This window comes from Sphaeramia orbicularis, chromosome 11, assembly GCF_902148855.1.
Source record: "Sphaeramia orbicularis chromosome 11, fSphaOr1.1, whole genome shotgun sequence".
In the NCBI taxonomy this organism is placed as follows: domain Eukaryota; kingdom Metazoa; phylum Chordata; class Actinopteri; order Kurtiformes; family Apogonidae; genus Sphaeramia; species Sphaeramia orbicularis.
In genome coordinates, this window is record NC_043967.1 from 142,069 (window position 1) to 166,057 (window position 23,989).

At 40.0% G+C, this 23,989-nt stretch overlaps 1 protein-coding gene across 1 annotated transcript; it reads left to right on the top strand.

The window, feature by feature from the left end:
* Positions 1–1,479: 1,479 nt before the first annotated feature.
* LOC115428402 (transmembrane protein 64-like) lies at positions 1,480–23,562 on the top strand. The gene is given in 6 exon segments (XM_030147437.1): positions 1,480–1,645; positions 1,648–1,692; positions 1,695–2,023; positions 2,025–2,189; positions 13,546–13,701; positions 22,286–23,562. Coding segments are annotated over 6 exon segments (1,053 nt in total). The 3' UTR covers positions 22,478–23,562.
* The last annotated feature ends 427 nt before the right edge of the window (positions 23,563–23,989 follow it).

The window sequence follows — 23,989 nt, forward strand, 5'->3', positions numbered from 1 at the left end:
GCCAAGGTAAGTTACATTTTAAAAAGGCACCCAAATATATGCATGTTGGCTACAATTTTATAATTAAATTCTTAAAAATGCCACAGTAAAACAAGTTGAAAATGATCACAGAGGTACTCGGGGAAATGTTGGACAGGAATATTGTATAGTGATTTTTTTTTTTTTTTAACAAGAAAAAAATCCCATTGAGACTAAGAACCTCTTTTCCAAGGGAGTCCTGGCTAAGAGGCAGCACAACAGTTCCAACATACAGTTACAACATACAGAAAAATGTGTGGTCAGACATCACAGCCCCAGTTGCATCTTTACTTAAATAAGGTTCTGACAGCAGGTACTTTGTGTGTATTGGAGAACCTGACAGTGTGGAGTTAGTACTTTTTCAATCTGAACAGTTCTTCTGTAAGTGTGGCTTCTGTCACAGGATACTGTATATCCCCACAAACATTAGGATTTTAAGTTGTGTTGCAATGTTTAGTTAAAATCAAACAAATTAACATTTAACATATGAAAAGTATTGTTTAAATTGCAGACAGGCGACACCTTTCAAAGATACCGGATCCAAAATAAACAAGCTCGAAGAAATCCCGAGGAAATCTCGCGATAACAATCCAAAGCGTCTAATTGGTTGAGCGTGTCCAACGGTGTGTCACGTGGTCTGAGGTTATTATGCATTCTGGGACACAAACAGTGTTCTGTATGAGGAGCCTGAACGGCGACAATAGCAGCAGCAGTAGCATCCACTGTGCACGGAGGGAGACGGCACAAACAGCATCCTCCAGCTGACAGATAAGGAGCACACGGACTGTCCACACTGGAGGCCCGGCCTTTAGCTAAACTCTGCGCTCATGTTGTCCGCAGGAAGCCGAGCACAAGGCCACCTCATGCGGTTTAGTGGCTGAAATGGAACGGTGGACGCGCTAGTTAGCTAACGGGACTAAGTTAGCCTGGCACTGGTTCATGCTACTAGGGTCGACGCTAGCGGGGTGGGAATGAAAGTTGAGTGGTAAAAGTTGATGTTCTTGCACCGCTTTTCCAGAGGTAGACAGCGTTAGTGCTACTTTATTGAACCCACACTGTCCTGAGCTGAGCTGAGCGATGACAACACTGAACATGGCGTGTGCTGAAGGCAGACACTTCCAGATGATCGGCTCTAAGCCACTGGACAGGCATGTTATTCAGCTGGTATATCCAAGATAAGCGCTGGAAGGCACACAGGAAATACAATGGCAACCGAGAGGGGAGGCTTTATTAACTAGTGCTACACAGTGGAGAGCAATGACCTGCCACAGCTGATGCCTCGCTCTTAGAAGTTCTGATTTATGTTGAGGCTTGACATACTGTCGTTTCTAGACATGGACTTGTCCTGGATGTAAAGACTGGAAACCTGTCTCCAAAGTCCTCACCACAGAGCTGCCTCCTGGTTGGGCGATCATCTGATCCCAGCTGCTGGTCACCAAGGCACACCTGAAGGCCCCAAACATGGCAGTGTCGGGGTCCACAACTGTGCAGCTTTTCACCAAGCTCCTCAAACATGCAGTGGGCAAAACCCAAATCCAGCTGAACCGCTGGCTGCAGAGGACTGCCACTGAGGAGTGTGACAAAATTGACATCCTGATATGCAGCGCCTTCGACGAGAGAAGGAACAGCCTGGGAAGTCTGATGGAGATCCTGAGGTCATCACTGACAGCGGAGTGACGAATTTACCACCACCGGAGAGTTCAGACACCCATGTTGTATCACCACTTGTTGTTTCAAGAGTGCCCTGTTGGCGTGCATCTTGACCGCTGTGTGCTTCTCCTCGGTAGCCCTGGTGCGGCAGTACCTCAAGGATCTCCTGCTGTGGGTGGAGAGCATGGACAGCCTGGTGGGAGCTATGCTGTTTATAGTTGGCTTGATTATCGTGTCTTTCCCATGTGGATGGGGATATATTGTTCTCAATGTGGCAGCTGGCTACCTATATGGCTTTGTACTGGGCATGGGGCTTGTCATGGTGGGAGTTTTAATAGGGGAACCTTTGTTGCACACTGGTTTGCAAGCGTTTGTTGACGGACTGGGTGCTAAATAAAGTTGGGAACAGTGAACAGCTCAGTGCTGTCATACGAGTGGTGGAGGGAGGAAGTGGACTCAAAGTTGTGGCCTTAGCGAGACTCACACCTATACCTTTTGGGCTTCAAAATGCAGTTTTCTCGGTGAGTATGAAAGCTTTTCCTTTTCATGAAATCCAACTTAAAGAATATTCATCAGAGAATCACACCAGTGGCCTTTTTGATTTCAGACTGGGTTTGATTGACAGTACCATTACAGTGATAAGTAGACAGTATGGATCTATTGTTTTGATTATAATACATTTTGGTCCTGGTTTTTTGCCTGAGGTACTCTAGATGCTTGCAGTGTACTGTAGATGTCTTTTTAATTCTAGTATCACAATTTAATTATTTTTAATGTTTTTCCCAAACCATGATTTACATGGTAATGTGATTATAACCTCAGACATTTTTAAAAAAGCATTATCAGTGTATTGCTTTCCTACACTTCACCTGACACACTTGAATACACAGGATGACTAATTTATGCTTGCAGATTACCCTCCTCACCCCACTCCTGTACACCTCGAAATGGTAAAACCCTTTAGGTGTGATAGGGCTGGGCAATATGGAAAAAAATCATATCACAATAATTCTTTTCAGATCAGATGATATCAGTATGTACCATGATATAATTCAAATCACTATTTTTGTCCAGTTTAGATTTTCTGTTATTCATAAGTTAGTTGTGAAGATATCAGAAGGATATTTTTGATTTAATATTATTTATTTTCTGTCAGGTTGAACATGACCGATGTGCTGAAGAACATTATACAACTGTTTTAGATAAATAAAACAGGTACATATTGTGTGGGTTCTGCTTCAAGGTTCATGTGGACAGGCAATAAAATGGATAAGCATATCTATGTGAGTGCGTGTGTGTGTATATGTATATATATATATATATATATATATATATATATATTTCTCCCTGCAAACATGTAAACAAACCCTTAGAAGAAATAAGTAAACAGAACATCATTTGGTGACACTATAAAGGCCCATTTAAATACAGATATGTACCACATATTATATTTTGGCTAATCTGTGTATGATATTTGTCCAATCTGAGTGCTGTGGTGTGTGCAGACGGGGTTCATGGGTTGTGTCAGATAATCTGGTGCCGTTTCACTGAGTAGAAGCAAAGTTATTGAAATTTTAAGTATTTAGAAATTTTCTGATTAGTCCTTTGCAGACAGTCCCTAAACCTTCGCTCACTAACTGGCTCTTCATTCGAGGTAATGCTGTCTACTGATCGTTAAGGACCGTTTGTTTGGATGAAAACGGGGTTGTAGTTTCCTCTCTGTGTTACCAAAGCTGCATACAGCCATGTTTTGTGTCTCAGTGATTACTGACGATGATCTATTGAGCCGCAAAGTGCAAATCTGTGAATCTCTTGCCGACTTTAGTGCGGTGAGTGTTTTGCGTTCTTCATAGTCTACATATATCTCCGTATTGTATCGAAGGGCCCGAACCATAATGGTTCCGGTACAAACAAGTGCACCGTTCCACCCCTACAGAACAATGCAATGTAACCCTGTAAAGTTAGCTATCGGACTTTTATTTATTAATATTTTACCTATTGAACACGTCATCATAGACGTCATCGCAACAGTTGTCCCCCCCCAGAGAACTTTGTGTGGAGCCGCCCCTGCTGTAATGTAAGAAAAAGTCTCACCACTGTCTCCAGTTGCAGCAGAATATACAATATCTCTCACATGGAGCTGGAAGTATTTCATCAGTACCACATCAAGGAATTGTGCTTATGTCAGTTAAATACCTTAGATTAGACAGTTTGATGAAAAATATTCTCAAACCTAAATAATGCCTGAATATAGAGCAACTAGACTCAAAATTCCAAATTCAAATGCATTTATTTTGCCCATCAATATTTTATATTTGCAGAGCAGAGTTAGAGCTGTCTGACATTCATGGTATTTGTACAAGTAAAGACATATTTTGAGGTTAAAATATGGCCAGAATATAGTTAATTACTTGAAAATTCTAATATTATCTGTAACAATGTAGTTGTATAGGGGTCAGCCAAAAAGCACAAATTCACATTATTCTAGTACGTTGGCATTTCTCCTACTTAACCTCCTAAGACCCAGCTATGGGTTTTCTGAGTTTCATATCTTTATACCAAAAAAAAAAGAAAGAAAACTTGTCCACCACAAAGGACATTCCATAAAATTTTTTAAAACTACATCTGAAAAAACTGTTGCATCATGATGTTTCCAATATAGGCACCTATTTCATAAAAAACAAAAAAGCTTGTACGTTGCTGACATTTCCTGGGTCTGAGGAGGTTAAACATGAAGGTAGAATAGCAGAAAAATTACCAAAGTGCTCATCAGTAGGCAGTATGGACTAAAACAGTCCAAATGCAGTCCACACTTCAGGCAGTATTTCATGGTTTTCCATATAAATGAATAAGGATTTTCATTTATATCTGACCAGACAAGAATGTAAATATTCTTGAAGGCAGAAACTAGCAGAAACCAGCAGTTGCACAAACATCCATAAGAGGCAAGTGGCAGCTTGAAAGGCATTTATAACCAGAAGCATGCAGGAGTTGATGCACAGGCCCCAAAGCACGGAAATCAAAAAAAGGAAAAAGAAAATGACATAAGACTGTTTCACAAGCAAAGCAAATGCACACTGCAAAACCACCAAGTTTTCCCAGATGACTGGTTCAGTTAAATGTTTTTCTGCTCAGTAGATAGGGGTTTTGTGGCTGTTGCTTTTGCTAACAACTTTTATTTGACCGTCACCTCTGGGTTTTTTTAGGCTCTAGTAAAGGGCTTTTGGAGATTATGTTGCATTACTCAGGTTTTCTGATGATCATGTTCCTGTCAGAGGTTTGGATGCTTTGACCTAATTGTTTTAGATTCACCTTTTAATGTGTGAGGTACATTTTCTGAAAACCTTTTGTCTTGTGTAATTGTTTAAGAGGACAGTAAGATCACTTTAAAGTCAGAATGACTTAAGATGATAGACAGTATAAAATAATCTAATCCAGAACTGCCAGATTAATTGAAAGTGCCTGTAGTCTCCATGTCAACCTGTGAAACCATGCAAGTGTAAAGATTGCAAATTAAAGGTCTAGTGTGTGGGTGTTGTGATAGTTTTGATTCAGTGACACTATGTGGACATGAGCAGAAATCTGGCTGAAGTTGAAATCTTCAAGTTTTAAAAACTAGTTTGAGTTTATATGACAGCGTATTAAGGATACTTTAGGTCAATAAAAAAAAATAGAGAAAAGAAAATTATTATAAAAAATTATTATTTTGATCAAAGTAAATATAATTGCAAAAAACTACATTCTCTGATAATAAACTTGTAAATGTCTGTTAAAAAACCCTCAAATTTATGGGAAAAGACAAAAATGAAGTTAAACAATATAATATAGTAATTATAGTAATAAAATTATGAGAAGATATTCACAAACATAGGAAATTAATATGGTATAGACATGGATAAAATCAGTGTTGGCAGTAGTGTAAGTATAAGTAATGACATTAGCAGTTTAACACAATACATCCAAGATGGCCATGCACACAGGTGCAGCAGTGTTTGGTTCTCCAGCACAGTGCCTTCTTTATTTTGTTTGCACTGACTGGCGTAGCACTCCTAACTTCATTGAACACACAGCGACAGTAAAGTCTATTCTATTTTATTCTATTCTATTCTATTCTACCCTGTTTTGTTTCTCAGTAATGTGAGGTCAGTGTCATTGTTTTCCAAATAAAATAGCTTTTCAGTACTTAGTTATTATGTTGAACCAGGTAGTCCGATAGTATTGCAAGTACATTTTTCTAAGTGATCCTAATCAGAGCTCAAACACCATGAAGCTTGTCAAATGAAGTATGAATGAGTGACCAAAGTGATGAAACACCCTGTCACTGTTTTCCTGTATATACAGCTGCAGTGTTTCCATTCATTACTTACATTGTGGTGGCCTTGTCTGTCCCTCCAGAGATCTATAATAGATCAGTCAAACATTTTGACATTCTAACCTAACTAAATCATCTGTGTTTCTAAATTATCAGTGTGCAGAAGCTAGACTGAGAGCTAGCTGATAAATTTAGGGTTATTCTTTGTCATTACTTCGTCAGCAGTAAAACAACAAGTTCACAAACTTTACAAGCTGATGTTGACTAACACTTTAATGCCGACAGATGATCATGTTCAGGCAAAGACACGCCAACCCGACTGCCAGTTGTCGCCAGGAAAGGTAGCCCAACTTATCAGTTGGCTCTCGTCTCCCTGACACGGTCAAAAAAAGTGACGAACACTCCAAATTGACTACTGATGTGAGCGTACGCTCTGCGCTTGCGCGAGATGTAAAACTGGAAATGATGGAACATCTCTCTAGACCAGGGGCGTCAAACTCAGATCCTCGAGGGCCGGCATCCTGAATGTTTTAGATGTTTCCCTCTTCCATCACACCTGGAAGCCATTACATCGTTATCAGGCTTCTGCAGAGCATGATGATGAGCTGATCATTAATTGAACAGGTGTGGCTGGAAGAGGGAAATATCTAAAACATGCAGGATACTGGCCCTCGAGGACCGGAGTTTGACACCTTGCTCTAGACCAAACGCAGAGCTCTCTGTCATCAGTTACTGTTGTCAGCAAAGAGTTTTGAGTAGTCAAGAAGGGTTGTTGTACGTGTTGAACAGATGGGCTAGTAATAAGAAGATACTGGCGTTATCAGCTCTCGGTCTTCTTCTTGTGGGAGAAGAAAGATGTCGCAGGTGAAAACTAAGGAGAAATCGCACTATGCTAACAATGCTAACAGGGCTCACTTCATGGAATGAATGAAGTCCATAGTCAACACTGACTTTCACTCATTCAGATACAGTATGAGCAGGTGAGTGGACTATTATAGAAGACAATAATAGTGTGAAGTACCTTGGCATAGCCGGATTCACGTGGAAATTTCTCCTTCACTGATTCACTAGTCGAGGGCTATCCCTCCACCAGTCAGATTGGTCTGACTCCAACGATGGGTAGTAGCCGATTACACATGTTGAATCGGCTGAAAAGACTGGGGACGGCATTAACAATGGCTGATCGCACGGAACACACCAAGCAGACTCATGTCACGACCTCGCCAGACTGCCAATGACGTTTGACCGCCGAAAATCGGGTTGGTGTCTTCGCCTTTGACTGCCATAAACTTAGTAATCAAGCAGCATTCATGTTACAAACCCATAGAGTACTGCAATGCATTATCTGACATAACCATAATTATGCTAATAAATTTGCCCTTTGGAACAAATGTTTGTTGATTGGGAAAGTTTTGAGAAGAGTTGTTATTTTGTGTAATTTTTTTTTAGCTCACCAACCGATAGGCCACGAGCTATTGCGAAGATGCTGTATCCGGTGTTGTCTTCCTTAGCAATTTCTTCAAACATCTTCTCCGACGAAGTACTGGTCTGATTAATTTTAAACTTCATATGTAGTTTCCTCAGGACAATATCTACAAAGTAATTTCAGTTTTAGGAATTTTTTTTTTTTGTTTGTTTGAATGAATTTTTCAGTTATTAAAATTTGCCTGGTTGATGGCTTATAACATGGAAATGGTTAGAGATATCAGTATAGTTATTATTGAGTATTGATGGGAAGTCATACAGTGTGAAGCAGAATTATTGACTTTTAATGATTCAGATCACTCAGAAACAGATCAAAGGCACATAAAACACTTTTTCTTTATGAAAAACAGAAAAAAAATTACACAAAAACTGATTATCTGTCTCATTATAAGTTGACATTGTCCCAAACCACAACATAGACAGAATCCTCTGCATCTTAGGTTGTTTCCATCCATTGTTGTTGTCCAGTGCACTCTGAATTTGCTTATGTCATGTGCAGTTGGGTTAAAAAATGTGTTCAATTTGAGTCGTTGTGTCTGGGGATGTCCCGATCCGATCTAAAGATTGATATCAGCTGCTGCTCTTTTTTTAGAAGGTCAAATTGGATCGGATGTAGTCATGAGATCATTCTTGATGGTTCTTTGGGGGGTATTGGATCAATATCTGCAAAACTAATCCTAAAAAAGATCGGATCAGAAGCAAAAATTCCAGATCGGGACATCACTAGTTATGTTTACTTGTCGACACCTGCGCTGTATTTGTGTTGAACGTTTGCCTCCTGTGTTCACCATTTTGCAGCTCATATGCATCACAGTGAGAAATGTGTTTTACAGAGTGAGAATGTGTGTAGAGGTTTGCAAAAAGTGTGTTACAGATGAGCAAATTGTGTCTAAGAATGTGAATCAGCTTAAGGTTGTGCCAAAAGAGTGACTGATTTGATAAATGAGTTTGTGCTACTGAGTATTTCAGTCGGAGAATGGGCTTTTGTGTTTTAGCAGTTTGAGGAAAAACTGTAACACACCTGCATCTCTCCTCAATACTCCGATGTCTTCTTGCATGTATACAGGTAATCTGATTTAGTTCATTCTTTTACATCTGAGCAAAAAAATAATAACAACAACAATAATTAAATCATAGAAAACAGAAGTGACGTGCTTAAATGTGAGCAGTAGACCATAACAGGAAGTGTGAGTCTATTACAGTAGTCCTCAACCTTTTTTGAACAAACACCCCATCACCTCATCATGACCCCCCCCTACACACACACACACACACACACACACACACATGCCTAATGATTAAGATGGTAGTATTAATTAATACTACTACTATTACTACTACTACTACTAATACTAATAATAATAATAATAATAATGGTAATAATAAAAATGGTTGTCTAAGTGTTGGAAATGTTTATGAGTGGTAATGTCCCAATCCGGATTTTTTTGCTTCCGATCCGATTTTTTTTTTTTTTTAGGGACCAGAAAGGTGAGACCCTGTCACTCAGAGTGAGCAGTGATTTTTGTCATTCACTCCGGTACAGTTATGGATTAATGGCAGTTTATTTGAGAGGTGGTCTCTCACTGAATTTAACACAGACACACGTGTCTGCTCCATAAGTAGCCATGTTACAAATTCATACTCACAGCGGCTGTGTGGAATAGTGGTCAGACTGCCACCTGATAGACTTGGGTTTAACTCCCAGGTGGACAGGACTTTTTTCTACACATTTTCTAACGGGGGTTTGCTGCATTGCATTGAGCCAGGACAGAGAGGTGTGAATGGAGCTGAGGTGTCGACGGGGGCGGGAGGCGGAACTGGGCCAGGGTGCCAGGTCCCACCCAATGCTGCTTGCAGCTTGAATTTTTGTAATGTATTTCTTTTGATATATAAAAGATTTTTAACATAAATTGATAATATAATAGGATTTTGATAATAGATAATAGGATTCTGTTGGGTTTCTGTAAATTGGCTTAGAGTCTGGTTTTTGACCAACTCTATATATAAAGTGTCATGAGATAACTTTTTGTTGCGATCTGGCGCCATATAAATAAAATTTGATTGATTGAGTGATTAATTGGTTTTCCCCTGTAAGTCGCTTTGGAAAAAAGCATCTGCCAAATGCATAACATAAACATATATCTTTGATAATGTCAGATTTTTCCCTGGACATTTTGCACAGAGAAGAACAAATTTATCATGTGAAGATTGATCCACTTGCTGAATTTTATTCTCTGTGTTGATTTATGGCCAGATATAGATTACCTCAGGACATAGTACAAGAGCTAGCGGCTAGATTTAATGAGAGTCCTTATGGTGTCAACAATAGTGGACAAGCTCTTACATGTATAGTAAAGTTAAGTTATACTAAAATATTGTAGCAACATGCAGTAATATTTGGTTATGTTGCTGTGTTAATGTTCTCTATTATTATTATTAGCTGACTGTGGTGCAGTGAGTGTATGTGTGGCTATAAGAGATGGGTGATTGAATGAGAGCGGTATGGGGCACAGGGAGTGAACTGGTGTGTGAGCAGAGTTAAGTTTCTCTATACGCTCTTTTTGTCCTGTTGTTCGGCGTGGTTATGGCCAACAGTAACCGTTAAGAATTCTGTTACAGTCACCAGTGTGGAATAACTTGGGTCATCCTTAGACGTCCAGCCGGACGCTACAATATATGTATGAATATAATAATTCTTCATTCTAACCATAATGCTAACATATTCATTAATTTTGGGGAGAGAAAAGAGTGTAAAATATATTTTAAAATGCTGCAAAATTAAGAAAAGTATAGAAAAAAAAAAATTAAATCATTTCAATTTACTTTCAGATATGTTTAGCATTGTGCTATTTTTTCACTGTACTCAGTGCTGATTCACAGTACGTCAGTCATTCATCTGTATGCCGAAGTGTAATGCATGTTTCAAGATTCCTAACTGAAAACTGCCAACAATAGCCTACATTGTGTGGCCATCCCATGAACGATGTGGGGAGATAGCAGTGGGTTTCCATGGGAACTACTGTACAGGATTCCAATGGTTCCAACATTAGGAAATTCACGTGTCGCTAGGGCATTGTTTGTTAAAAAAATTAGTCGTGTTACCTTTAAGCCCAGAAATGGATTTTAGTGTTCGTTTAGCTTCTGTGTTCGGTATACCATCGTTAGCCCGCAAATTGCATGAAAAGTGGTGTTAACCCCAGAAACGAGTCCCTGATACTGTATCTTTACGATCTCTTCCTCAACAATAAAAGGTGAAACACAACATGGGTGGATCCAGTCCCAGGCCAGCACTACTGCACAGAGGAGTTCTGTGTTGTCTGTTCTGCCCTTGGTAAGCACTTTCCATGGCTACATTTCACTGTGCCCCCTGCTTCTTTCTGCTGAAATGAAAGGTGCTACATTATAGCAGGTAACCTAAAACGACACACAGACTGCGGTAGTTAGCAAAACAATGAGACAGGTCAGGAAAAATGTTGGTGAATTCTCTGGAGGACAACGTGAACATGTTCCAGCAGCCACATGTATTTGTGACAGTGTCGTACTTTATCACTTCTAGCTGGCACTCCAATCATAATGAGACTGATCAAGCACTTGGCCAATACATTCTGTGATTTATAGGAGCCTAACTACTGGCCAGCATACTTAATCAGGTCTTGTGCACCCTTCAGTACTGTGTGTGTGTGTGTGTGTGGGTGTGTGTGTGGTGTGTGTGTGCGTGGTGTGTCCCAAAAAAAGCCTCTCAATGGCAGTTGTGAATTTACGACAGTCACAATGTCCATCAACTCTTTTTCTTTACACATACAAACTCAGACATGTTTCTGATCAAATCATGGAGATTTTTTTTTTTCTTAGATCATCTGGATATGCATGCCTTGCAGAAAAAAATGTTCAGTGGGAATTCTCTGTGCAGTTATAAAATACTGTGACTCCTAGCCCTACCCTGCCCAGATGGAAGACAGCTGACTATATCCTAGTTGAGTGGGTGGGATTTCAGAGAACATGTGTGCCTCAACTTGGGGATGATACAGTAAGCTGAAAGAAACGGGGCATTCCTGATCTTCTTTGACTGCTGCTGCTTGCTTATAGGCTCATATGTCTCAGCCAAAGTGTTTGGTTGACTTCAGACACGTAGGCTTTACAAATCAGCACTAATCTGTGACAGAGAATGCCTTGTTACACAAATGCCATACAAACAATTTGGAGGTAAACAGGTCGACTAATCACGTTGGCTTGATGAAGCAGGTAATTAATGTCCAGTGTCCATTAAGCAAACAAAAGCCTCAGCCCTTATCAGTGATAACAGGAGTAGAAGGTTTGAGATTTATCACTATGAGGAGACATTGAGGCTGTATGAACGTTTTAAAGCGCTGATAACACTTAGGCACAGGCAGTGTCTTGCAATAACATGCTATCAGCCACCGTGTTGTCACAGAGTACACAGTTCCAAGGTCACATCCACATTCTGCTGGTGATGTACACACAGCGGCTTCATCAAGGGATCAAAGGTGACAGCGACACAGACACTTGTGTATTTAGGCGGTTGTATTTTGGTATGAAAAAAGACACTGAGCTGGACATTATAGTTGAAGGTAATTGCACCAGATGAAGCTTTCCAGTCAGGATTTTTCCGAATCCATATCAGGTCATTGTAGCCCAGAATCTTTAAAACGATGTGTACAAAAGCCCAGTGTATAGAGCCTCAGTTTTGTTTTTAGCTCACGGTTGATAGGCCATGAGCTCTTGGAAAAGCACTGTGTCCGGTGGCAGCGTCTTCATCGTCTTCCACTTTGTTAGCAATTTCTTTCAAACATCTTCTCTGATGAAACTATTGGTCAGATTTATTTCAAATTTTATGTGTAGCTTCCTGGGACAATGTCTACAAAGTCTGTTCACAGTTTTGAGAAATTTTGAATTGTCGACAAATTTTTGAATGCTTAAAATAGGGATGTCCCGATCTGATCTAAAGATTGTATCTGCTGCTGATCTGGCATTTTTTTAGAAGATCGGATCGGATTTAGTCACGAGGTCGGGCCGATCTGGGCCCAGGTCTTGGGGAGGGGGGAGCAATAGTCCTCACCCTCAAATTAAAGTTTCCAAAGGTTGGTAAAAGTCAGTTCAGTACCATTACACTTCGGGGTGGGCAATATGGCAAAAATTATCATATTATGATTTTTAAGAAATAAAATCACGATCTTGATTTTATCACAATTCTTTACACTGATCGTATGAGATTAACTTGCCAGGTTCTGCACAGTGCAACCAAACATATTTCTCTATTTAAAACATAGCCCTAAAAGTAAAAAAAAAAATTTTTTAGCCCAAAGAACCTTCCAGAACATTTTAATTTAGTTTGTGCAACTTTGCCACGTGTGCCAAGAACATAAACATACTAAATGTAAACAACAACACTGTGATTAAGTGCACTGTTGAACATAAAAACTAAACTGCACTTGGTTTTGAGTAGTTCTCAATAATCATGAAAAGTAAAAAAAATAAAATAAAATAAAATACAGAACAAAATATCAATGAAGAAATGCCTGTTTCAAATAATCCTCCAGGTTTACAGAACAGATGGTGGTAGCTCTGGTTTTTCAACTGGTAATCAGTGTATTGGGTGGTCTTTGATGGAGGAAGGAGTCCAAATGAGAAGAAGAAGAAGAATCCAGGCACTCCAAAAAGGTAATTGTGGAACGTACTTGCTCCTCTCCTCAGACAGAGTGCCTTTACTAAATGCTTGGGTTGCAGTTGTCTGCTTTTGTTTAATTCTACCTGTTTCCTCTGGCTGTGGTGTGGCTGGTCTTCAAGCGGTTTGACTCTCATACTGAAATGAAGAATAACCAGTCTTCTTAAAATTGTGATTCGTATTGCAATGCCAAAATATGATCATGTCATATGTTGTTGCACATCCTTCAGTCCTACTGTTTGACTGGCCTGGTCTGTTTTATGAAGTGGGCCAGCTTGCACATCCCACTGAAGCAGGAATTGACTGAGTTTGCATCAGTTCTAATGCTAAGATTTCTAAGTGAATTGAATTGGATCTTACTGTTATCTCTTATGTTATGTTGTGCCTCTGCCTTCAGATCACAGATGTGTCCTTGCCAAACTACCTGGTGGCCTCTTCTGTGGGTCTGTTGCCCACACAGCTTCTCAACTCCTACCTTGGCACGACTCTTCGCACCATGGAGGATGTCATCGCTGAGCAGAGTGTCAGTGGGTACTTCGTGTTCAGCCTGCAGGTGAGCCACCAGTGGTTTCTCAGTGTCCTTGGTTTTTGGTCTTGATGTGTCAAAGGACAGCCATGACAGGAGATTATTGGATGTGTCACTCTCTACTACAGTATGTTTAGCTTTGTTGTATATAGTGTCTTACTTCTTACTTTATAGATACACTTTTTAGTTTAGTAATGTATTTAAGATCAGTTTGAGATGCGTCCTTGTAGTGGTGTGTACTATTATCTGTTATTGTCATTCCTATGAAACTTGGAGACCTTCGTAAATACATCATGATACAAGGGTAGTTGACCATGGTAAATGGACTTGTATAATACCTGCCTACCTTAACGGTACTCTGAGCACTTCACGCTGCGTCACATTTACCTGTACATGCAACATTCAAACAGCAGTGAAACAGTAGCTGGGGGAACTTGGGGTTCAGTGTCCTGCTCCAGTCCCCTGTCTGCACTTCAATATGTAGACGGAGGTCAGGGATTTCAGTTCGTGGACAACCTGCTCTACCAACTGAGACCCAGCCACCTCACAGACATACAGTACATGTAACTTAACGTACGGGTTATGTATTTACAGTGGCTTGCAAAAGTATTCATACCCTTGAACTTTCCACATTTTGTCACGCAACGACCACAAACATAAATATATCTTATTGGAATGTTATGTGAAGACCAACACAAAGTGGTATACAATTGTGAAGCAGAAAGAAAATGACACATGATTTTAATTATGTTTTTAAAAATAGTAAACTGAAAAGTGTGGTGTGCAAAAGTATTCAGCCCCCTTTTCTCTGAGCGCAACCAATTGCCTTTAGAAGTTGCCTGACGATTGCTGAAAGATCAACTGTTGACCAAATGACCTAAATAGAGTCCACCTGTGTGTAAACTAATCTCAGTACAAATACAGCTGTTCTGTGATGGCCTCAGATGTTTGTTAAGAGGATATTGGTAAGCAAACAGCATCATGAAGTCCAAGGAACACACCAGACAGGTCAGGGAATAAAGTTGTGGAGAAGTGTGAAGCAGGGTCAGGCTGTAAAAAGATTTCCCCAAGCTTTGAACATCCTCACGGAGCACTGTTCAATCCATCATCCAGAAATGGAAAGAGTATGGCACACTGCAAATCTGCCAAGACACGGCCGTCCACCTAAACTTACAGCCCGAACAAGGAGAGCACTGATCAGAGATGGAGCCCGAGGCCCATGGCGACTGGATGAACTGCAGAGATCCACAGCTCAGTGGGGAATCTGTCACAGGACAACGATGAGTCATGCACTGCACAAATCTGGACTTTATGGAAGAGTGGACAGAAGAAATGTCATGGTTAAAGAAAACCACAAGAAGTCCGTTTGCAATTTGCCAGCAACCGTGTGTGTGTGTGTGGTGTTGTGTGTACTGTGTGTGTGTGTGTGTGTGTGTGTGTGGGGGGGGGGGGGGGGGGGGGGGGCAGACACAGCAAACATGGAAGAAGGTGCTCTGGTCAGATGAGACCAAACTTGAACTTTTTTTGGCCTAATGCAAAACGCTATGTGTGGCGGAAAACTAACACTGCACATCACTCTGAACACACCATCCCGCTGTCAAACATGGTGGGGGCAGCATCATGCTCTGGGGTCTTCAGCAGGGACAGGGTAGATGGTCAGAGTTGATGGGAAGATGGATGGAGCCAAATACAGGGCAATCTGGGAAGAAAACCTGTTGGAGTCTGCAAAAGACTTGAGACTGGGGCGGAAGTTCACCTTCCAGCAGGGACAACGACCCTAAACATAAAGCCAGGGCTACAATGGAATGGTTTAAAACAGGGGTCTCAAACTCCGGTCCTCGAGGGCCACTATCCTGCATGTTTTAGATGTATGCCTCTTCCAACACACCTGATTCAAATGATAAGCCTACCATCAAGCTCTGCAGAAGCCTGATAACGACCGTCAGGTGTGCTGGAAGAGGGAAACAACTACAACATGCAGGATACCGGCCCTCGAGGATCTGAGTTTGAGACCCCTGGTTTAAAATAAAACATATTCATGTGTTAGAATGGCCCAGTCAAAGTCCAGACCTAAATCCAATTGAGAATCTGTGGCAAGATCTGAAAACTGCCGTTCGCAAATGCTCTCCATCTCATCTGACTGAACTTGAACCTTTTGCAAAGAAGAATAGGCAAAAATTTCAGTCTCTAGATGTGCAAAGCTGGTTGAGATATACCCCAAAAGACTTACAGCTGTATTTGCAGCAAAAGGCGGTTCCACAAAATATTGACTCAGGGGGGCTGAATACTTTTACACACTGCACTTTCCAGTTTTTTATTTGTAAAAAAATAATAATAATATGCATCATGTATCATTTTCTTTCTACTTCACAATTGTATGCCACTTTGTGTTGGTCTTTCACATAGAATTCCAATAAAAATATATTTATGTTTGTGGTTGTAACTTGACAAAATGTGGAAAACGTCGGGGGGTATGAATACTTTTGCAAGCCACTGTATGTAACTCACATCACAACTCCAATCATCTCATGGCTCTTTGTATATTAAGGTGCAGATCTTACAATATTATAGAGCGTTGTGACATTGAGTGTTCATCAAAGACATTTGTTGTTGTGTACTTGAGCTGAATATATACACTGCTTGGCCAAAAAAAGTTGGACATGCAGTATTTCACTGCACCACCTGTGGTTTTGATTACAGGAGACATTCACTGAAACATCTGTTTGCCACATAGCTAATGCTTATGTAGTGTCACAGAAAAGTTAATATTTTTTTTAGAGTTAAATAAACTGTTATAGCGGACATATTATTAACCACTGCAGTACTTACCAATGGAAGGATCTGAAGTATTTGCTCAGTTAAATCTAGACAGTTAAGTATTTTGGCCAGGCTGTTTATTTAACTGTAACTGCAGCTAGTAGCCTTGTATGTCCTTCAACATCAAAAAGACTGGACAATGCCAGGACTGATCAGACTCATCAGGCTTGTGACAGAATGGGTCAGGGAGAATGAGACATCATTTACACACATGGAGTAGCCTCCATGAAGTCCACACTCTAATTTGGGATGTGATGAAGACTTGATGTCTGGTTCTCCATCATCAGTAATAAAAAATGTATGCAACTATGGATGGAAAAATATTCTGAACATTATTGTGACACTGCATGTGCATTATGTGGCAAAAAATATGTAGCAATGATTGTCTCCAGTAATCAAAACCAAAGGCGGTGTGGTGAAATATTACATATGCGACTTTTTTTTTTGGCCAGGCAGTGAATTTTGATGATCAGGTTTAGGACTGGGTATCATGGCCAATTTCCTTAATTGATTCGATTTTGATTCATAAGCTTCTGAACTGATTAATCACGATTCAATCTGATATAAATTCAATTCAGTATTAATTGATGGGGGGGTGTTACTGTGGAGTTAGAGCACTGGAGATGTTTTCTAGGTGGCACAGTGGAGGGGGCGCCATCATGATCTGTGCTTTCTCCTATTAGTGGAATATGGAGCTTCAGGTTGTACAGGGCATCAAACAGCAGCTGCCTATGTGGACATGTTGCAGGGGGGGGTCCCTCATGACTGAGGGCCTCATCTGTGTGGTAATGACTGGGTTGAAAAAACAGGACAATGCTGCAGTTCACAATGCCTGCCTGACACAGGACTTCTTCCAGAAGAATAACGTCACTCTTTTTGGACCTTCCTTTGTGTTCCCCTGATCTAAATCTAACTGAAAACATTGGGGATGGATGGCAAGGGAGGTTAACAAAAATGGACATCAGTTCCAGACAGTGGATTTAAAATGACTGTCTGACTGTGTCCAAGTTCAGCAGCAATGGTGCGTTGCAAGAGGCCTTGCTTTTGCAGCTCAACAATCCAATTCCTAATCGCTTTACTCTTCCTATTCCTATTACTACCCCACACTCAGCCGTCCAAATTAATATTCCTAGAACGACCGGCTTCCGTGACCCGCCTCGGAGAGCCTGCGCCGACCGGACGGCCAGTTCCTCTGCACTGCGGGTTCGAGTTTGAGACCGGGAGGACCTCCCGTGGAGAGGTTTTCTCCACCCACACCAGAACTGTTGTGAACAAGACTGAGACGCCCCATCTGCCCGAGGGGCCCGCCAGACAGAGCTGGCCACACCTCTGCATCTCATCCACTATTAATTACGCAAAATTAAAGTGAAATTGATCAAATGATTATTTACCCAGCTCTGCTCATAACTGCAGTGATAAACATAGTATTTGAAAAGCACAAACACTTGTTGCAGTCGGCCCAAGACAGTAGGGAACATTTATTCCTTCTTTAGGGTTAGGAGAGCAGAGGCCAGAGGAGGCTGTACAATTGTGTGACAGGCCGTCACACAACATACACACCGAAGCAGTCATCTGCATATGGAGATGGTGATATGTGTGTTATGTAACTCTGCACCACACCCTCAGAATTTAGTCCAGTGTTTTGTTTGATGAATGGTGTTTTTGTTCACATATTTATAATTTGAGCTTACTGGGCCTCAAGCAGGAAGTACTATACAAAGCACAATTTCTTATGGAAAAATCTCTCCACACGTATTTATACAACCAAAGGAAACAGGTTTTTGTTTAACATAAAAAGGATGAATATCATATCTAATATTTACACTATATAATTGAGATGAATGATAAGGAATGGGTTATTAAATTCATGGGATAAGGAAATACTGTTTGTCTGTTGTTCCCAGGCAAGACTATTAAAACATCTCCGTTGGGCTCTGTAGAAACTTAGCAGATTTGGGTGATGAAGAACAGTTAAGTTGTGTTTTGTTTTCAAAGCCAGAGGAGCTGAGATCAAAACATTAAAATACACAACTTCCCTCTACAGCTCTCCTCTGTCTTTCCAAATCCAAAGACTAAATATAAAAGCAGGTGACGCTGATTCCATTTCACCCCACTGTGGTAGAGGGAAGTAGAGTTGTGCCTGACTGAATCTGAACAGTGATGGCACTTACTGTTACTCATCAGTGTTAATCATATTTAACCCCCATACCTGTTTGGAAGCAACTATGAATGGCCAAGGAGACCAGAGAAATGTTTTTATTGTTGTTTCCTCTCAGACTACTTGAATTACAGTTTGCTGAAAAGTATTTTTTGAAGTTTTGCCCATTGATACAAAGAAAGAAAGAAACACTACCCTGCATTGCAACTTTAGTAGTAGTACTAGTAGTTTATTTCGAGCACATAGAATCAGATAACATAGAATCATACAACATGGTCAAAAAATAAATAAATAAATAAAATTTTTCTGTGCTCAAAAAGGAGTGGGAAGAAGTATAACTTATTGACTCCCACCCCCTTTTTACAAACTAATAATCAAACTAGATCCGCTTTCTTTGCTTGGTTAACACACATTTTCCTCTGTATATTTTTAGAATAACACAAAACATCCATACAAACCATTCACATACACTTTTTTAGTCACCTCGCACACAATCAGATTTGCATAATCAACCGTTTTTAATATAAACTATAATATTTATATGCACTTTAAATATTTACTCCAAATACAATGATCAATAAATATGTTAATATCTTATCATGATAACCAATTAACTACAATTATATCATATTTTATGCGTACTTCTATAATGTTCTATATTTTGTTATTATAGTGGATTTATACATCCTTTTAATGCACAAACTGAAGAAGACATTTTTAAGTTTTGCTCCAGATTATTCCACAGATGAACCCTCTAACAGATACATTGGCTTTTTCTGTTTGTTCTACACTTCATTTTCTTGTAGATTTCAGTTCCCCTTAAATTCTAATTCCTTTGCCTGGGCTCAGACATCTCCTGTAGACTGTAGGGGAGCATATGTTCATGGGCTTTAGACATTATAATAAGAGTATTAAGGTTGACAAGATCGTGTACTTTTAGAGCATTTAATTTTATAAATAGGGGATTTGTTGGAGCTAGGTACTGTGCTTGATTGACAAGTCAAATTGCCTTTTTTTGAAGTAAGAATATAGAATTAATATTTGATTTACAATTGTTATGCCATATCGCTGCACAATAGTTCAGATATGGAAGAACAACAGAATTGTACAATATATGGAGAGATTTCTGATTTAGAAGGTTTTTGGTTTTATACATTATAGCAGTACTTCTGGCTATGTTTGATCTTAGTAAGTTTACATGCTTTTTCCAATTTAACTGGTCATCAATTATAATGTCTAAAAATTTTGTTGCAGACACACTTTCAATTTTAAGAGAAAATGCAAAGAAAATGTTGTAGGAAATTGAAGAAACTATTGCTCAATGAGACCCAAAGTCCACCAGAGCTGTCAGATATCTGGGGCTTATATAATGCCTTATGTAAAAGCTATTACATCAGCGTCTCTCTTCAGTGTCTGGAGAGTAAATGCTAAGCCTTATGTTGATAGACATGTGAAATATGCCCGTAGTTCTGTTCAGCTCACTCAAAGGGCATTCCAAACGGTCACCTCATCTCTGACACCTGTTCACCTTCATCTAATTCTTGTGAGTGGTCTGTGACCAGGGATTCAAACCATGTGACAGGTTCACACAGGGGTCAGAGTTAAAGACTATGTGAGTATCCACAACTGACAGCTGGCCCTCAGTCACACAGGTTTTTTTGGCCACATCCATGGTGGGAAATACTATCTAGAAGTGCTGATAAAGTTACCTTCAGTGATTCAGTTAATTTCAGTGACTCTGCAGTAGAAAGACTCATACATTTAACATATTCAGTCAGTACTAGAGGGATGAATATTTACTGGCCACATATAAGAGTCACCTGCTAACAATTCAAGATTCATCTGCAGGTGTTGCATCCTCACTTTTCTACATTACTCCACACGGTTTCTCTTTCATCAACTAATACTGGCAGTCAAGATCTGAACTCCTTTTTATTTGGAAAATGCTTTGAAATGTCCCACAACAACAAGGTATAATACCAAGAGATTAATCTTATGTGTGTGACCCATCAGATATTTAAAACATGATGTGAACATTACAAAATCAAAATCTTTCTGCAGTGCATAGCAGGTAGAAATATAAAAGTTCACTGGCCTCATCATTCTATGTACCATACTTTCCAGGCTATAATCCACACCTGAAGGCACACCTGACTATAAGCCGCAGGTGTCCACGTTGTGACATGAGATACTTACACAGAAAGATGGTAAACAGAAAGAATATTTAAATATTTATTTCCATCCCTTCACTGCTTTTTTCCAAACAGTGCCTGTAACACAGCAGTAAAACGGCTGGTTCAAAAACCCAGAAAAGTCATTGATCTCTCTCTTCATCTTCCTTCTGCTCATTAAACCACTGCAGTCGTCTTCTTCGGCGTTCTTCAGTTAAACATCCTCAGAAAGGCTCCGTCACACTCCTACATCTCTCTTCCATTATCTCTCATTGTCTCTTCTGTGCTGCAGCTCTATTTCCTTCTTTACAGATACATCGATTTATTTTAACTTCAAAGCTGCATCATATGCATTTCTTCGTGTGTTTTCCATGATGAGGGTTTGTGCAAAATGATTGTTCAAAGTTCAGCTTAAAACTTCTCCTCTTCATCACCTCTTCCACCTGTCTGTCTCGCTTTTGTGCTTTGTGCTAGAGCGCCCCCTGGAGGCCGTTAGCCCCTAAAAATCTATACTGGAGCTGCATCATTGTATAAGCCGCAGGGTTCAAAGTGAGAAAAAAGTAGCGGCTCATAGTCTGGAAAATACGGTAATATGTGTGTCAAGGGCTAGTCCATATGAGCAGTATGTACTCTGTCACTGTTTTCATAGATGTGTCCACATGCCTGTTTTCAAACTACTCTGTTAGGGTTAGGCTTTGGTTGAACAGCATTATATCATTTGCACCTGATGATTTCAAGTGTTACGACTGTCGTTTCAGCTATGTTTCAGTGTAGCAGTATGTGCAAATCCTGGAAAATGGAAACCAGTATACAGTAGTGGTTCATCCTGTAAAGGGTGGGGAAGCAAAATGTACAATGAACATTTAGTTGTTTTTTCTCAGCAGACACTACGTCAGTTGTTTGAACCCAAACATATACTGATGTCATATCATACCTAACACTATTATCCATACCTTTTCAGAAACTTTTGCCCATATGAGTAATCAGGAAAGCAAACGTCAAAGAGTGTGTGATTTGCTGAATGCACTCGTCACACCAAAGGAGATTTCAAAAATAGTTGGAGTGTCCATAAAGACTGTTTCTAATGGAAAGAAGAGAATGACTATGAGCAAACTATTACCAGAAAGTCTGGAAGATACTATTAAAGAAGAATGGGAGAAGTTGTCACCCCAATATTCGAGGAACACTTGCGCAAGTTTCAGGAAGCGTGTGAAGGCAGTTATTGAGAAAGAAGGAGGACACATAGAATAAAAACATTTTCTATTATGGACATTTTCTTGTGGCAAATAAATTCTCATGACTTTCAATAAACTAACTGGTCATACACTGTCTTTCAATCCCTGCCTCAAAATATTGTACATTTTGCTTCCCCACCCTGTATGTCCCTGTGCTAATTCTAGGAGGTGATATATGTGTGTATGTGGTTTGAGTTCAGCATCTTAAGTCACTGTTCTGTTATCCACAGATCATCATAAGCATCGGCCTGATGTTCTACGTCGTGCATCGAGCTCAGGTGGAGCTCAATGCAGCCATCACCGCCTGTCAGATGGAGCTGAAGTCATCGCACATGAATGGCTCCTCCACCAATCACAGCAGCTTCAGCTACTGCAGCAAGAGGGTGACGACCAGCAGCGGAAACTGCATCAACGTGGTTTAGCTGCAAAAAAAATATCCCACTACGAGAGATCAGACCGTGCTGCAGTTAGAAATTGAAAGACTGCATAGCTGATGGTCCGGTGACACATGCCACTCTGGTTCTGCCACTGTAGTCGGTATGATGTTTCTTCAGTTTGCAGGATCATGCACCTGTTGAGCTCATGAGTGAAACAATGCTCAAAAATGGCTTTGCTGGGTATGACTTTGGGATTATTTTTTTAATTTTAGCAATTGTTTTTATTTATTTTTATTAACCTTAACTCTGTTACAGGAGGTGTCAAAGAGCAGTGGTGTTCAGAGATTATCTGAGGCGCCTGAGTCAGTCAGTGAGTCATTAATAAATAGCTTGGCGCTAACTGCCTGTTAACTCTATGAATGTGCAATCTGGAGCTTTCTAGGGAACCAGGAATCCTTTTCAGTGTCAAAAGAATGCTAACCTATGCACCTTTGTTTCACCATCTGTTCTTGTGTATTTCCGGGTGATCTTAGGATTAATTTATTGACATCCAGTGCTAATTCACCTTAAATAATAAGGGCATTATTAAAATTTGTAAAAGATTTGGCTTTTTAGTAGAGTTAATTTTTTAAGTGTCTTATTGTTTCATTACTGAGAGAGAGGAAGGAGAAAAAAGCTATTGCTGAGTATTACCAGCTTCTCTGTTTGCCTGTGTGATTTCTGCCAGCGATGGCCACATCAGCTGAAATCTCCAGGCCTGCTTCTGCCTGGACATGTTTTTTTAGCACTTGTGTAGTTTTGATAAGAGCACCTGGAGATGAGAGTAGATTTCACAGCAGGAAACTCAGGAATGTTCTGCCAGGAAAAAGAAAAAAAACAGTTGAAGTGCGGCACCATCACCTTCCACAGTAGCACAGCCACTCTCCACATGTTGTGCTCCAGAAGATATTTCCACACCAAACTGAAACCTGAGATGTCTAAGCTTTTCCTAAAAATTTCTACTTACATTTGATTTCCTAGAGTTTTAGCAGTATTTTTTTTTCTTTTTATCTTGGCTGTGACAGTATCTGTTAGGACTATTGCATAGCTCTTGTTTAAGATGGTTTTTGAAAATTCTGTGCAATATATTGAAAAACGGTGGCAAAATGGCATGAATGTCATATTTCAGTGCTGAAACCAAATTAATCAGAAATGCTCATGCATATGAAATAACCCAAATGCAAGTCTGTTTGCTTAGGGTACAGATAGATATGCTAGATGAGAAAAAGAGGCTGTTATTTTTATGTGCCATAATACAATAATGTTTATCAGAGGCTGGGACATGGGCCCCACCTGAGCTGAGGGGACATATGACGTAATCTTTGTTAATAATGATAGGACTGACAAGTGAACTTTTTTGTGTTTTTAGCTTTTAATACAACAACAACAAAGCGCTCATGCTGTAGGGTTTTTTTTTCGTTTGTTTTTGTTATTTTTGCACAGCCCACTACAACCGACAGAAATTATTTTAATACGGATAAGTAGGAAGGGTTTACTTGGCTGGTCAAATGTTCAAAC